We start from the raw sequence: 17,544 nt of genomic DNA, 5'->3' as shown, positions 1-17,544 counted from the left end.
ATTACACTAAAAAGAATGGATGCTTGCTTTCAAAAAGATAGTTGGCAGTTCCAGACTGCTCAAAAACAGTTCTGTAAGTTCTTCATAACAAATAAAAAAAGAACAGGTCTTTTAAATTGGACATCCTATGTTTTATTATTTATAACAAAAACGTTCTTTTTAATTTTTCAGCACTACCAATTACTTAATGTAACTTCTGTTCTGAACAAATGACCCATTCAAAATGCTGTATAAATTCTGGTAATGTTATTATGTGGGTGATTGCCTCAAAATTTGTACAATCAACAGCACATTTATAAAAAACCTGTGAATTATAACAAATTATACACCTCTTTTCAACAGCTTACGGTATAATTGCTTCAAATACTTAGAATTGTTCCATGATTATTTTTATACCAAGGACTTGAGGTGGGGGATGGGGTGGTAGTGGCAGTGACAGTCTGCATCCAAGGAGTCATGAATACTGCCTGGACCAGATTACTTGCTAGTTACCTAGTGCTGTAGATAGCTGCACTCTGAAATGTCAGTAAACTTCTTCCAGACTACATGGTGCAACAACCCATAAGACACCCATCTAAAAGGCAATGCTTCTGAAATGGATAGAAAAGTGTGAAGGCATGCAAGCAGTGCACATCACCTCTTCCTCTTTACACTGTATTAAGAATTCACAAGAAATCTGGTCCCACCAGTACTATTCACTTGAAAATAAATGCAATTCCTCTATGAAATATCTCTACTCAACACTGCCAATGTGGAAAGTTCATACCAGATCCACAGTAAGTACGATTATTACAGTTAGTTGAAAGTCAAAACTAGGTAAGACATTTAAAATTGTAAGACTTGAGGTTCTCACAGCGGTGAGTATGAAGATTTCCGTCTTCTGGGTTGTTGCGCCGTGTAGTCTGGTCGATGTTAACCAACGTTTCAGAGGTCATACTGCCTCCGTCATCAGAGTATGAAGATTTCTGTCTTCTGGGTTGTTGCGCTGTGTAGTCTGGTCGATGTTAACCAACATTTCAGAGGTCATACTGCCTCCGTCATCAGGGCGATCGCCCTGATGACGGAGGCAGTATGACCTCTGAAATGTTGGTTAACATCGACCAGACTACACAGCGCAACAACCCAGAAGACGTAAATCTTCACATTTAAAATTATTCATTGTCAGGACTTTTTCCATCGTCTGTTCTTTAAAATCACAGCGTTTTGGAGGTTGGTTCTGTCTATGTCTTCAGTTGAGAGGTACTGTCCACAGATGACGAGAAAAACCCTGCTGGGGGAAAGTCGTTTCTGTTGCGGTGCGGGGGGAATGTTACTTATCAGCTGGACTAGAAGGCTGCTATTGGTGGGAAGTGTGATACGTCAGAGTTTTACGCTACTGCACACAGATCGAAAACATCAAGCAGTTAAGAGTAGCGTGTAGTGAGCGCACTTGTAATGTGTTCTGTGGGTGTTGCGATAATATTCTAGATTAAATCACTGTGCCACTGTGAGGTAATCTTAAATCTATACCCATTAGAACACGTGAAAGCCTGTCGTCTGTTGTTCGTTCAGTGGTTGTGGAACGAATGCTTTTAGGATGGGTCGTCACTCACCGCGAAATCTTGCGCATGCGCGTATATCGAATTCCTAGCAGGGATTTTCTCCTGATCTGTGAACTGTACCTACTCAGTTGGGTCCCTTAGATAGAGCTAGTCTCTGTCATTAAATAGCATGATTTATATTGTCCAGTGACAGAGACTAGCTCTATCTAAGGCACCCAACAGAGTAGGTACCTCTCACCTGAAGACGGAGACAGAACCAGCCTCCGAAACGTCGTGATTTTAAAGAACAGATGATGGAAAAAGTCCTGACAATGAATAATTATAAATGTAAACTACCGTCGTCAAAACCCTTTAGAATTGAATTAGGTAAGACATTACTTCTATGCAATAAATATTATTACAATGTTAACCTTTACCATCTGTGCCTGTGTATTGCACTAGTGTACTTGTTAATACCATGTTCAATCAGCAGCACCATAGCAATGGGATGTGAACTGTAAATCTCCCATTCCCGTAAGATAAAGGCTAATATCAGTTATTAAACAAACATAATGCCATATTTGGGCCAACATGAAATGAAATGTGTTAGAGTTGGTATACAATACTCAGCTCAACAGAGTATTTAATGCAGCATTTTAAATCACGACCAAGATGCAGAAATTGTGACCTCGTGACTTCAAAATTGCATTATCTGTTTCTACAAGGCATGGTTATAAATCAGTCCTAAATTCATTCATACTCTAACTTTGGCAGGCATAAATCTGATCCCACATAGTACTAACCTTCACTGGATACTAGAGTAAAGAGAATGGAGTTAAAAAGCTGTAACTCTCTTTACTGCCTCTCATTTAACTGGAAGAAATGCTGAAGTTAATGCACTACTTTCCTCACTATCTTTGTGATGAGTTTTAGTGTGATTTTTCAAGTATTTCTTCAGTCTGAAGGTATGTCCACATCTAACACATACAAAGGGTTTCCCATCTGAATGAATTAGTTTATGTTTCCCAAGCTCGTACTTGATCCGAAATTGTTTTCCACAAACATTGCAAGCATGTGGTTTCTCTCCAGTATGTTTCAGAATGTGCAATGTCAGAGATGTCTGAGCTCGGAAACGTTTATTACAATGTGGACACCCAAAGGGAAAAACATCTGTGTGACCCTTGTTGTGAACATAGAGTGACGCCTTTGTCTTAAACGTCTTCCCACACAAATCACAAACAAAAGGTCTCTCCCCTGTATGAATGCGACGGTGGTCCTCCAAAGTCCGTTTGTTTGCAAAGGCACGTCCACAGATGTCACACACATGCTCCTTCACCCCTTCATGAACCTCTTTCAGATGGCGCTTAATCCCAGATGGAGCCTGAAACTGTTTGCCGCATATATGACAGGTGAATGGACGTTCACCTGTATGAATTCTAAGATGAACTTTCATATTTTCTCTTGAGGCCAGTTTCTTGCCACAATGATCACATTCATAAACAGGGCGATCTTCAGCGCCTTCTTGGTGTCTTCTAGAGCTATGCCCATTCCCTTCATTATGCTCGTAACGCACAACACTATTATCACCATCTACAATGTTTTTATTATAACCGGTGATATCACCTGCACTATGGTACCATCTTGACAATTGTGACATTGTCATGCAGTTCTCCGAAGTATATTGAGCTTGCTGGTAAGCACTGAACTGTTGCCACCTGCAAGACAAAGTGTGCAGAGTGATTACTGCTTCTTGGGCGTATAAAATGTTCTGCTCAGGAGAAAACAACTTATTAAAAAACTTGTTGAAGAACAAACCACATCAAAGACTGCACTACAGCTAACCAAACCAAAACAAACCAAATTATAACACTGCCACTTAAGAAAAATCACACTATCTTTACATATTAGAAAGCATACTATTATCTTTTCCCACCTGACATCAGGTTTCACTGGCACATAATCCTACTACATAACATTCTCATTAAAACAAATATTAACTGGTAACAAGGAGAGTTTAAAAATTCTTAGCTCTTAATTTCACAACTTGATTCACAGGGACTTTTAAAAACATGAAAGACTTGATCCAGATAACCATCTATATTCCACCCACTGCATGTCAAAGATATATGACAAAAAAGAACTGTACATACATATATACATGGTTCAGACCCATTCTGCTCCAACAAAATTCCTTTTCTAAACAGAGGTACTGCATAAATTAAGCATTAATGTCCATCAACACTGGCAACATTGCGCACTGATGGTCACACAACATACTGTAATTCTTTAAAAACACAGAATTGTATGTACAAATGATAATACCTGAATGATTCTAACACTTAAAATTGCTACATATCAATAGTCTAAGCCTTAATAAGAACATATTAACATGCATCAGTCATAGAGCTATTTATATTATGGTTCCTCAGAGATCCCTTCAGATTATAATTTTGTCCAAAGATGGTACATCTGCAATGTAAGTAATGCTGGCCTCATACAATCTATGAAGGCCAGTGACTGAATTCTTTTCTGAAATGCAGCATCTTAATGTTTCAACACAATTATAATCAAAGTACAAACAGCAAATTCATAGTTTGTGCCACATAACTGCATCGTTGATCACCGACGTGTGTGTGGGGGAAAAAAACAAAAATTGTCCCGCAACATGCCATGCAGGTAAACAAAGACAGGCGATTACATTTTGTCTCCATCTAAACAAGTTAAATGCATATACTGTCAACTTACTAAAATTACTAACTTACTGAGAAAATTAAATATAGTGTTCTCTTGCATATCTATGATCCACTGCTTTGTCAATGTTCTCCTTTTTCATTTTATGAAACTTTTACGCATGCAACTACCTACAAAAGTGGTATTAAATAATACAGCACTACATTGCTTTCATTCCCTTATGATGCTTACAGAATGTAATAAACAAGTTATGGGAATTCAATATATAACTTCAGCTATTCGGTGAGAGCTGTGTTGAATGTTTGGTGTTAACCAACATTAAGAAAACATAGCAGTTGCCATTTTCAAAGCACTAGTGCAAAAAAATATTTTAAAAGAAATCACAGCCAAAGTACCACCATTTAGAAGATGGCCATCTTCTGGGTTGTTGCGCCACGTAGTCTGGTAGAAGTTTAATGACATTTCAGAGGTCCTTGCTGCAGCAAGGAACTCTGAAACATCTGTAAACTTTTATCAGACCACACGGCGCAACAACCCAGAAGACGGCCATCTTTCATACTCTGACTTTCCTGAGACACTTTACAATATAAAAAAAAATTATAAAAAATATATGAAACAATCTACCTAAAATGTAACTTGTAAATACATTATTCTTTATAATACCAGTAAATGAAAGAAACACAATTTTCATTATAGCTGAAAAATAAAAAAGTTGTCACATTCTCATTATTGTTACACCTTAGTAGTTTTCCGTAAAACTACATACTGAAAGATTAACAAAGGCCTTTCTTTATCCAACAATCCACAGTAAACAGCATTTCACCTGATATCACAAATAAGATTTTCAAGGAGATGGTACATTATCCCATTTCATATCGATGTGAAAATATTTCTAAACAAATACTTACCTTAACAATGGTTGGGGGAAATGTTGCTCCAATTTCAGTCTTCACAATATCCTGCTTTAATTTACGAATTCTCCATATGGAATACTTAAAAGACAAGATACTGTACATTCCTCCACTGCCAGAAACAACTGCTGATATGAAGTAGTGACCAGTGAAATGACAGCGATAACTAACCTTAACGCCAACACATAACAACATAAAATGAAGACCAAAAGTGGACTATTGCTCTTTGTATAGTCAGTGAAGCACAGTGCTCAAAATTAACTTACCAGATACTTCTAAAAACAACACATTATATATTAAAATTCAATTTATCTTCGGTATGAAGCCATATCTGTTGTTGCTAAAACTCAGGTTCAAACACACTATTGCAAAAGCTCAGCAAAAGGTCATAAAAGCTAGTTTAATCCAATATCCCCCTAAAATCTACTATTTGCAGCAGTTACAGTCACATTCGTTCAGCACTATACATAATAAGACTCAATATTATCAGTCAAAATTATATTTAATACAAATAAATTACTACACTGAAATCTAACATCACACAATATTTTGATTTACATAAAAGTATATTTCTGATGTTCTGACAACAATTTCGGTTTTATCCGCTACTTTCTCAAAACAGAACACCTTTGCATTCACGATCTTTTCTATACATGATGTTTAAGTCTTATAAAATCAAACATCACTAACATTTTCTCTCCTATGATGATTTTTATCATGGTTCTTAAGGTACCTTTTCTGTGCAAAACACACACCACATATGGCACAAATATAAGGTTTTTCATCTGAATGTATACGCCTGTGCCGTCTCATGTCATTCTTAACACCAAATCCCTTCCCGCAGACATCACACACATGAGGCTTTTCCCCAGTGTGGGTTGTCACATGGTTCACAAGGTCTTGGTGACGTCGGAACTTTTTACCACAATGGGTACAAATGAACGGAAATAAATCTGAATGTATTTTTATGTGTATGTACAAGGTAGCCTGGGTTTTGAAAGCTTTGCCGCAAGAGTCACACACATATGGGCGTTCACCTGTATGAATTCTACGATGTCCATCCCGAGTTGCTTTAGCAGCAAACATTCTCCCACAAATGTCACAACCATGCTCCTTAATGCCTGCATGAACTTCCTTGAGGTGTCGAGCAAGACCAGCAGCCCACCGGAACTGTTTACCACACACGTGACAAGTGAAAGGTTTCTCCCCACTATGTATCCTCATATGCACCTTTAAATTCTCTTTCACTGCCAGAGTTTTACCACATAAATTGCACTGATAACCAAGTGGCTGGTATTTATCCAACTCATCGACATCTGGCTTCTGGTCTACATCACTATCATCATTGGTTATTCCATACCACATGCTTTCACTATCCAAGTCCTCTTTACTTTCCTCTGTGTCCTCAATTCTTGGTTTTTGCTGTACTGATGGCTTCCGATTGCAATGAGCAGTCTTTTTAGAATGACCAGAAGTAGATCTATTGCATACATCTTGTCCTTTGAATGGTCTACCTTTCTTTCTGCCACTCGCAGGGTATGAGCTATGTGAATAACCACCTACTGCTTCATTTCCTGTACTCTGATCGTTCGAGCCAGCTCTGCTGTCTTCCAGTTTGGAGTACTTCAATGTACATGATTCATTATGTACAGACTTTTGCTGGCATGCTTTGAATGTCGTAGGAAGAAGCTGTTGACACCTGCAAGACAAAGTTTGCAGAGTGATTACTGCCGGTCCTGGAAATCTTGTGTATTTGCCAGCAGTCCATAGAAAGACATTCATTCTTCTCTTGAAATTTTTTTTACCAATTCTTAATCAACCCAATCCATAAAAATGTGCAATATTTATGCAGCTTTGGAAAGATGAGTAAATGTATTAAAATAATTTTCCATATGCTAGTCAAGTAAAGAAAGACTATATTAAATTTACAAGCATCAGAGCCAAACTTCTAAGAAAATGGTATAGTTAAAGTTAACTACTATTCCCAACTTCCTTCCAGGTACCAGTATATAAGAAATATAACTCAGAATAAAGATTGTTTATTACCAATATAGAACAGCTTCTATACAGGGAACAATAATTACACCACTCCATCTTATTGGCATGTACAGATTTGTATACAAAGTTACAATATCCATACTAAAAAATAAACTGTTCACCCCTTAATCAGTTTAATAGTTGTCAAGTTCCTCACTCAAAGACACTGTAAATGATATTCAATGAGAAACTGTTAACAGTAACTACTGAATCAAATACACACAAGAAAATGTTTACTTCTTAAAGAACAAAGGTAGCCATGATTCATACACACACTGTGCAAGTGCTTACAATTTCCAAAGTCTGCAATCTTAAGTGATGGAAGCAAATAGGTGGTGTCACAATTCTAATCATTCACAATTCCCTTGTACTTTTGAACGGAAAATTTCTGCATTTTTCAATTGCGAAGTCACAATAATTTTTTTGCAAAATATATTTAGAATATTTAATCAATTACATAAGTTTTACTGCTTGCTATTACAGTCTCCCAACGAGTCGCAAGCTTTTAAATTCTGTCCTTGTAAAAACTTCTTGGTTTTGATTCAAAATATGCTATATGATACCAATGTTGACCTCCTTGAATCTTTCATATTTATCGTTATTTAAATGGTTTTTGCAATGATCTGAATAAATGATAATTGGATGGTGCCACATCCACTGAATATGGCAGGTGGTCCAAAATTTCTCAATTCAGTTCCTCTATTTTTTGCTGTCTCAATGAATTGGCATGGGGACAGGCATTGTCCTGGTGAAAGGCAACTCCTTTTCTGTTGACCAGATGTGGATGTATTTCTTAAAGGCATTCATTTACTCAGTCCAATTATAGACAGTAAACTTCTGAATCTATGGTTTTTTTGAGTTAGAAAACAAAAACTTTCTGTTCAACCCAATATAATATTTATGCACAAACATTCATTTAAATTGTGCAGCCATGTACTGTACTACACAACGTTTTAAAATTTCCATGTGGAACTCATACCAAGAGCTACTGGAAATGGACACAAAAATGTGTATACAGTGATATTAAAAAAGAACAACCAACTACTGTTTGCAAAACACATGGTCCGAGTAAGTTTTATTAAAGAGCAAAAACAAGTTTTTAGTATTATCATCAACATTTTCACTGTACCATTTGAGCTGCAATAGCAAGGCTTGGAATGCAAGCAAATGTCAAACTCACTGACTGGCCATCATGAGCACCTGATATGAACGTCATCAAGAATGTGTAGAAGTGAAGAAAGCCAAGCAGGAAACCTGGCCCCACCTACCAACAAGAAATAGTGATGTTCTCTGGACCCTTATGTCAGACGCTTGGGATAAAACTCCTTGGTATCAATGATATGTTATTAATATATTGACAAATTCCAATCTAAAACAAATATCAACGGCTGAAGCTCAGGGATTCTGGGCATCCTATTAAAGATGCCAAGTCTTAATAAAGCCTCTTAAAGGAGAAATACACCTTTTATAAGTAAATGGTATATTTTAATGTGGATAATAATACTGAACATTGATTTTTCCTCATTAATATAGTCACTGGACTGTATATGCTCTGCAGACAAATAACAATTACACATTCTCTTCCAAATAACGAAGTATGCATTTTTCAGTAACCGTTTCCAACTGCAGTTAGCGCGAGTTCCATATGGAATCTTTCAAACATATGGATGAATAATACACAACTGCACAGTTGAAATAAATATTTGTGTGAATACAGAATACGTACTTAAAAAACTTATGATACTACCCTGACTCGAACTTACAGCCTTCTCAACACTAATCTCCTGCCCCACTGATTTGTCTACCAGAAAATACTGATGGCCAAGCAATGTAGGACCTTAATTTTTATTTTGTCATGGAATCCAGTCACAAGTCTCGAGAAAGACATTAAGTAACGTTTACTTTAAATCAGGCCGACATACTGGTGTCCTTGCTCAATACATGTGACAACCATAATTAATGGAAAGCAGAGAAACATCACATTGGGATATTTTCAAGGGAATCACAAATGATAGTAGTTTTGGGTTGAGAAAATTTTAAGCACTCAATTTTTGTTTTACAAAGTGTGTAATATACAAAGGGTGAAGATAATACTTAACATGGTTCTGCATAATAATCACAAAATAAAATTCTGCTGTTAATTTTACATCAAAGCAAGTGTGCATAGGAATTCTGAATTCAATACCAACTAAAAAAATTACTACATTCTTGCATTTAATCCTTCATTCAAGTAGCGCAAATGAAAAAATAAATTACAACTACATATATTGTTCTTGTAAATTAATTTGAAAACTGTTGGATGCCATACAGACTTGAACATGGAATCATTCATGAAGAAACCTGTCCTAAAAGTAAGTGCTGAAATGACTTGTTTTGAACATACAACCTGAAAGGGTCAAATGCTCACAGCAAAAGTTCATTATGGTTTCTTTCTATTCATTCTTGAAATTCATTCATATATGATAGCAGACAATCTTCCGGATTGTAGCGCCATGGAGTCTGGCAGAAGTTTACCAATGTTTCAAAGGTCCTTGCTGCCTTCAACATCATGACAATGAGTAACCGTAAAGTGCTAGAACCCAGAAGACGGCCATCTTCATATTAACAGCCTTGAAACTTAAATCCTATGCATATATAAGCAGTTCTTAAAACTTTTCCTCCAGCATTGTACATTCTATCAGCAAATGGTCTTTGAATACATTGTTTCACCATACACTTCCACCCACTTCTAGTTTACAATATTAATCATGCACATCTGACTGATGTGAGCACATATAAACTCATCTATAGATAAAATATTGACTGTGCATCAGACAATGGAGGAAAGAGTGGGAAATGGAATACAATTTTACACTTAAAGACTCTAGACTAAAGCGAAAAAATTGTACAACCACCTCACTCAATCTGATATACTCCAAAACTAGTTACGCTAATTACAATGTATTTAAAGAAAAGTGAAAGTCTTTATAGGTGCATATTCTTTTGATGCATTTATATATTCAGAACTGTCAAAACAGGATGCTTAGTCAACACATCTTTATAATTTGCAAATAGGATGAAACTACATAGGATGAATGAATGCTGATAATAATCACCAAGTATTAACATAAATAACCATAAATACAAAATATGAAAACTACAGTAAAGTGGACAATTTACAAAGATAGAGGTCCATGTCTGATCATCAGAATGTGCGATAAAATCATAGTACAAAACCAGATAACAAATCCATTGAAAACAAGAGAAAGTTGAAATAATTCATAGAAAAACTAAGAGCAAACACATTTAGGAAAAGCTTATTATCATTCAGTTTCCAATCCTTAGCTTCCTGCCTCCCACCTGAACACCTATGACTAAAATATACAAAAGTATAGTTTTGCCTGTTGCTTTGTACAGGTAATGAACTTATCTCTCACCTTGGGGGAACAATACGAGTGTACAGTATGAGTGTGTTTCAGAATAAAGTGCAGAGGACAGCATTTAAAACAAAGGAGAGGAAGAATATGATGGAGGTATTGTATGATATACAGTTCTGTATTGTGTGTTCTTCATAAAACACAATCAAACCCTGAAGCGGCACCCCAGCATATACTTCCACCCTCAAAATGCACCCACATAAACCTCAGAATAAGAATTCCCTAAGTAATAAATGGGAAACCCCCATAAAGTGACACCCTCTGGTAGCTGCCATCTGAAAACGGCTGCGGCACCAGAAATGTACCATTAAACAACATAATCAAGTCCAACACAGTGCAATTCTATTGTCTCCAATGGTTGATTGGGAGAACAACTGCCTGGAACATTCGGTTGCACAAATACTGTATGTACTATATACCAACAATTGTGTTAACGAGCAAAACCTACACAGGTATAAAAGCTCAGAAAGTGTATTCCATACTGGAATACACGTTAACATCCCCATGCGTTCTTTGCAATGTTCATTTAGAGGTATTAAATTCACCTTGTTTAATATATCCAACTTTGGCCACCAGTCAAAGCACCTCAATGTCCATCTCACAGATATGCTCATCCATCATCATGTTATCACAACTCATGGGATATTCAAAAATACAATTGTTAGGTCATGTAGAATAGCACAACGTCCACACCAAATTTCATCTTAATTCATCCAATGATTCTACAGTTGAATCCACTGGACAGACACAACCAGCCCATAATGTGTTCTCACAATCACCTTCATGCAAAGAACATATAACTTGAAGATATCAGTCTTCTGGGTTGTTGCGCTGTGTAGTCTGGTTGATGTTAACCAACGTTTCAGAGGTCATACTGCCTCCGTCATCGCCCTGATGACGGAGGCAGTATGACCTCTGAAACGTTGGTTAACATCGACCAGACTACACAGCGCAACAACCCAGAAGACAGAAATCTTCATACTCTGATGACGGAGGCAGTATGACCTCTGAAACGTTGGTTAACATCAACCAGACTACACAGCGCAACAACCCAGAAGACGGATATCTTCATACTCACCGCTGTGAGAACCTCAAGTCTTACAACATATAACTTATAGTCACTCGGGGTCAGAGTTGGGTTGTTATTGGGGTCAGAGGCAACATTTCAAATCTATGCAGTTGCAGCAAATAAACCCATTACTAGGAGGGCCTTGAAATCTGAAGGAAACATTATGGAGAATAAGTTGTGTAAAGCAACAGATAAAAGCAAGAATTCTGGTAGAAGTTACAGATCCAACCTCATCATCCATTCCTGTTTGTCAGCATGTGGACCCTTCCATAATGAAACATTACTTCACACTCTAAGTAACCAGTACGTTAGTTTGAAAACAATCACTAAGCAGGTCACAGTAAGGTTATGTAAAACAAAGATAAACTGTATAACCACTAAGTAAAATTTGAGGTTTTCGTGGTGGGGAGTCTGAAGAGGGCTGTCTTCTGTATAACCATTGTCAGTTGTGTCTGACATGGTGAAGAGCAGTTTAAATGTTGAAATAAAAAAGTTATCTGCCTACAACAAACAATATCCTGTAACAAACTAGCAGATGCATGCCAACTGTTTCTCCACTTTATGTGTTGGAGACATACTGAGGGAATAACAAAAAAAGGAGGTTTCGATTTACCACTACCCTGCTTTAATGCCAATACTGTTGGTGGACAAAATGTGATGCCCTAACCAGGTTTGACCATATCTGGATGGTGAAATTAGGAGATGGCCATCTGTGATGATGTATCATATTCACTGGTAGATTAATGTTTCATAGTGCTTTGCTGCATTCATTATCACCTCTTCTCTATGGAGATGGAGGCAGAAAGTACCAAACTACATGACATAGCATTGCAGGAGACAGTCATCTTTATATTTGCTGCCAAGAGAACCTAAAATCTTAACAAGGGTGAGATGGACAACACATGCAGCACACAATGAGGAGACAAGAAATGTGTACAAAATATCAGTAGGATATCTGAAGGGGTGACACCACTGGAAAATCTGAGTACAGGTAATATAATATTGTGTGTTAAACAGCATAAGGATGAAGACTGAATTCCACTTGCTATAAATATTGGTTTCAGAAACAATGTGGGGGAGATCTAATTAAATTATCATACCAACTAAAAATAATGAGCAAAAAGTGAAGGTATTCCGTTTTGATGGCTGTATGTAGATATAGCTCAGATAATGACAATTTTAATCCAGTATATAACAGTACATTAAGTTAAATGTAATATTCTGGATTGTGATGCAGAATAGCCTTGTACGACATAGCCAAATTTTTGAGGATTGTATGACCTCTGTCTTCAGGATAGAAGGCGATGGAGGTGACACATTCCCCAGAAACATAGATAACCACTTGGAAGATTGCATGTTGTCACAACAAAGATTGCATGTTACCTTCACCCCTGAGAGAACTTAAATCACAGATGGTGAAACCATTTATAGTGTGCTACAATTTTGTGCCCTCCAGGCTAGTTACTTCCTTATATCTAATTTGTCTCCTTATACATACAAAATCCAATAAGACAAGAACTTAACATTGAAACTGATTTCTTTTCAACTACTGACAGCAATAATTCAATTATAAACCAACAAAAATAAGACCTGCATACCTCACACAAAACTGACAAAAAAAGATAATGTATCAGCTCTATTTCCTTCAATTTATAAAACTGCTAATTATAAAGAGATGTGGGCTTCGCCTAAAATTACTTTATAGCACAGGCATTAAATTCTAGCATCAAAACATTCTACACTACTCAAAAGTCCAAATCTTAACATTAGACTTTTAACAATAAAATATATTTCATAAAATAAGTATCTTTCAAATATATACATGAGGGCAGTTGCAGCACCAGAACACAGAAATTTACTGTACGCTTGGTGTGATCTGTTCATGAGTAGAAATCAGCCTATTCATTATGACTGTCAGTATTTTCTTCTAACATAAAATCTAAGTTAGTATAGTCAATGCCAGTATCAAATTACCATCTGCTGCAAAGATATAACGTTAAATTTGCCATAAACCATGAACTCCTTTGTATCAGCAGCAGTTATCTGCTTTCTCATCACAAAATTAAACTTTACTACAACAGTTTCAGGCAAACTGCAATCATTTATCAACAACTGAATTTAAAAATTTAAGACAGCCCAAAACAGTAAATAATTATTTACAGAAAGCTGATGGTGTTCTGGGTTATGCCACGTGGACTTAAACGAAGGTACCAATATTTCGGAGGAACGTACTGCCTCCACCTTCAAGGCAGGCAGTATGTTCCTCCAAAATATGAGTTCACATAGCATCACACCCCAGAAAACCAACATCTACATCTTCACCACAACCTATAACCTCATATATTTACAGAGAATATATATTAAGGTACAAATTCAGTACTCATCTCTCGTCTTGAATGGCGTATCTTCTCGTGGTTTTTTAAATATCTTTTCTGTCTGAAAGTCAGGCCACACTCTGTACAAACATATGGCTTGTCTTCTGAATGGATAAGCTTGTGCCGTAACAACTCCCCTCGTACTCTGAAACACTTCCCACAAACTTCACATGCATGAGGTTTTTCACCAGTGTGCGTTGTCACATGAGCCAACAGCTCCTGACGACGACGAAAGTGCTTCTCACAAGAAGAACATTTATGTGGAAATAAATTAGTGTGGATTTTACTATGAATGTACAGAGATGCTTTAGATTTGAATGCTTTACCACAGGAATCACAAATGTAGGGACGTTCCCCGGTGTGTATACGGCGATGGTCCTCGGTTGTTGCTTTAGAAGCAAAACTTCGGCCACATATGTCACAACTGAATTTTTTTATGCGGGCATGCACATCTTTCAGATGTCTTGCAAGGCCACCTGAATCACGAAACTGTTTACCACAAATGTGACAGGTAAAAGGCTTCTCTCCTGTATGTATACGCATGTGCCTAAAGTAACTATCTTTCAGTGAAAAGTTTTTTCCACACTCAATACAGTGGAAGGTGGCTGATCTTGCACGCTTCCGTTTACATTCTTTCGCAGACTCATCACCTAACATTACTTCATAATCTGTTTTCACATCGCCCTCAACAAACTCTGCCATTAAACACTTGTCATTTCCATCATTCTCCACTACATGTTCTGTTTCTTGCACTGTACCTGCTGTTGAAGGAGAGTGACATTTAGAATGTCTTTTCAAGTCATACTTTCTAGCAAATGTTCTCTCACAGACTTTACAAAGAAAATCCTTTCTCTCAGAATGAAGAATTTCTCTACAGTGTCTCCTTGCTTTAACCTCCCTTCTAGGAGCATGCTGTACACTGCAGGAACCTACACTGATAGCAACATCATGTAACCCATTATCTTCAGTGCCACACTTATCCAGACATGTGACCGAGCGGGAAATAGGTTCAACTTTGTCCTCTAGTTCTGCATCACATTTAGTGTTATATGTAACATCTGAATGTGATTTTGACATGTGAATTTCCAATTCACTTCTGGTTGCAAATGAACCATTACAATGATGACAGTTCTTAATATTGCTAGATATTTCTTCGCACTTAATCCACACCAACTGATGGGGTGATATATCAGAAATGGTAGGTATGGTGTCCTTCAGCCCGTACATGTTCCTCAATGCATTATTTGCTTCCTGGAAAGCTTTGAATGACGTAAGGGGAGACAGCTGACACCTGCAAGACAAAGTGTGCAGAGTGATTACTGCTGTTGGTGCCAACACCCTCACTTGTCCCTCACCTCTATATGTTGAAATCCAGGTTTTCCATGCACGGGCCATTATTCACAAGATGTTCTGTTGCAGTGTTGTCAATTACATTTGTTTTAGCTGTACAAATTAGATGCACTGACCTCAAGCTGATACCCTCCAAAAACCTCTGTTTCAGAAGGAACATTCCCACTGCACACCAAATGGGTATTCATAAAAAATAAAATGTCTTCCTTTAAAAACTGGAAACCAGGATTTTCTGCTCAATGTTTCTAATATTACGAATATAATTAGACCACATACTCCACAGCTACACAACTATCACCATAATATGTATTACCATACTTTCAACAAAGAACTTCCTTTAACTTTTTGCACACTGTCCATAGATGAATGGGTGTGAATTTGGTCTCTCCCACAAAGGGGGTGGTGCAGAGATTGTAATCTGCTGAAAATATTCATCAAATACTACTAGAGTAATAAAACAAGACAGGATGACAGACAGGGCATGGAACATACACATCAAGAGGCAAGAAAAGCATACAAAATTGTAGCTGAGAAATCTGAAGACACCATTTCGGAAACTAATGTTAATACAGATCTTTAAGTAATAGGATATGGAGTGAGAACTGGATGTGGCACGGCACAGGGAACTTCCAGGTTCCATAATAAGGACATTTTGTGATTAGTCAAGTGAGAACTGCCTTTCCAGATTCTGCTCTGCATTTATTTATTTCATTAACTACTACCCCCCTTATTAGATACCTTATGTCTTCAATTTGCACCAAAATGAGTAAAACCATTGACACAGCTGTATAAAGTGAAGCACTTCCAACGACTGGAGTTGATGAAAGACTTTCGGGTTATGAGCCGTGTCAGGTGGCTGAATGGTGAATAAACCATATCCTCTGCCAACATTTCTAGAACAATCTCTGCTCACATCATCAGGGCTGTTGCGTAACAAATCTCAATTTGTTGCGAGCTCGCCATTGTTACGCAGCAGCCCTGAAGATGAGAGCAGAGATTGTTCTCAAAACACTGGCAGAAGATATGGTTTGTTCACCATTCAGCCACCTGAGGCGGCTCGTAACCCGAGAATCTTTCATCACTGATACGGCTATCAATATGACGAGAAGAACTGTGATTCAGCATTCTAAACAGAATTCCTTTTCAAAATGGCACTACATACCGGAATTCTAAACAAAATAATTACGAATTAAAATTATTACCAGCTACAATACATAGCAAATATCAAAGTAAGAATTAAAATCTATAATCAACATTATAAGGCTTAAATGAAGAGCTCGATGTTGACAGTAGTTCAGTCATAAAACTTATAATCTCAGTATCCTTCCATTGCCAGGGGTATGTCACGACAGCACAACAGGCCTGTAATAAATATTGGTGAATGCAAAACACACAACTGCTGGAAATTCACAAACATGTTGCACCAAGAATGGACTAACATTTCATAGGCGTTGCATACACCAAAAACTTCACGTGGCACATATGCCTGTCAAATGACAAATCTATCATACATGCTGAGAAAGCAGCATGACACAAAATATATTGCATTCAATGATTTAGCTACATTCAAAACAAAGAAAATTTTAATAATACAGAAAAAACTGACACATGTTAAAGCAAATGAAATATCAACTTTTCAAAATGACTGAAGAATTAGAGAAATTTTACTAGACACAAATCCCTTAGGGCACACACAAAGGAAACCCTATTCATTTGCAGGTCTGCACATCATGGTCTTGCTTATTCACAGAAAAAATTGCAACAAAATTCTTGCATCGTGGCAAAGGTACGTTGTTCTTGCACAGTCGCACAGAGTAATGCCCACCTGTGTCAGTAGCTAAACAGATGCCATGCCACACTGAATATACTACACCTGTCCTTTTCCAGTTTTTTAAACTGATTGTTGCCCTGGTGTTCATTCAACCAGAAATGCCAATGTCAACACAATAAACACTAACATCAAAGTTTTAATGCATATTAATCATTAAATATACATATTAATCATGTGTCTTTAGTACCCCTAACACCAGTCTTCCAATAATGTCTAACTTTACATATCACTATTTTACTGTGCAAGGATTTCAAGAACGTAACCCCACAAATGGCAAGAATGTGCTAAATTCTGCTTAATGCATGTGATAGTTGTCGTGTAGCAATGCAGAATAACAAGTAAAT

General features: G+C 37.1%; 1 protein-coding gene across 1 annotated transcript in view; it reads right to left on the bottom strand.

The window, feature by feature from the left end:
* Nucleotides 1-1,113: 1,113 nt before the first annotated feature.
* The window catches only part of LOC110835546 (uncharacterized), a 57,584-nt gene continuing 41,153 nt past the window's right edge, over nucleotides 1,114-17,544 (bottom strand). The window contains exons 6-12 of the mRNA XM_087348766.1: nucleotides 14,006-15,310; nucleotides 13,619-13,736; nucleotides 8,284-8,423; nucleotides 5,804-6,821; nucleotides 5,120-5,293; nucleotides 3,454-3,482; nucleotides 1,114-3,235 (exon numbers count right to left, since the gene is read on the bottom strand). Of these exons, the coding sequence (XP_087204892.1) occupies nucleotides 2,386-3,235; nucleotides 3,454-3,482; nucleotides 5,120-5,293; nucleotides 5,804-6,821; nucleotides 8,284-8,423; nucleotides 13,619-13,736; nucleotides 14,006-15,310 (3,634 nt within the window). The 3' untranslated portion in view covers nucleotides 1,114-2,385. The remainder of the gene's footprint in view (nucleotides 3,236-3,453; nucleotides 3,483-5,119; nucleotides 5,294-5,803; nucleotides 6,822-8,283; nucleotides 8,424-13,618; nucleotides 13,737-14,005; nucleotides 15,311-17,544) is intronic.

This window comes from Zootermopsis nevadensis, unplaced genomic scaffold (assembly GCF_977971745.1).
Source record: "Zootermopsis nevadensis isolate Lab colony 2312 unplaced genomic scaffold, Znev_1.0 Znev_ptg000013l, whole genome shotgun sequence".
NCBI classification, from domain to species: domain Eukaryota; kingdom Metazoa; phylum Arthropoda; class Insecta; order Blattodea; family Termopsidae; genus Zootermopsis; species Zootermopsis nevadensis.
The sequence above is the reverse complement of the archived record's forward strand: the minus strand, read 5'-3'. Positions and strand labels throughout refer to the sequence as shown.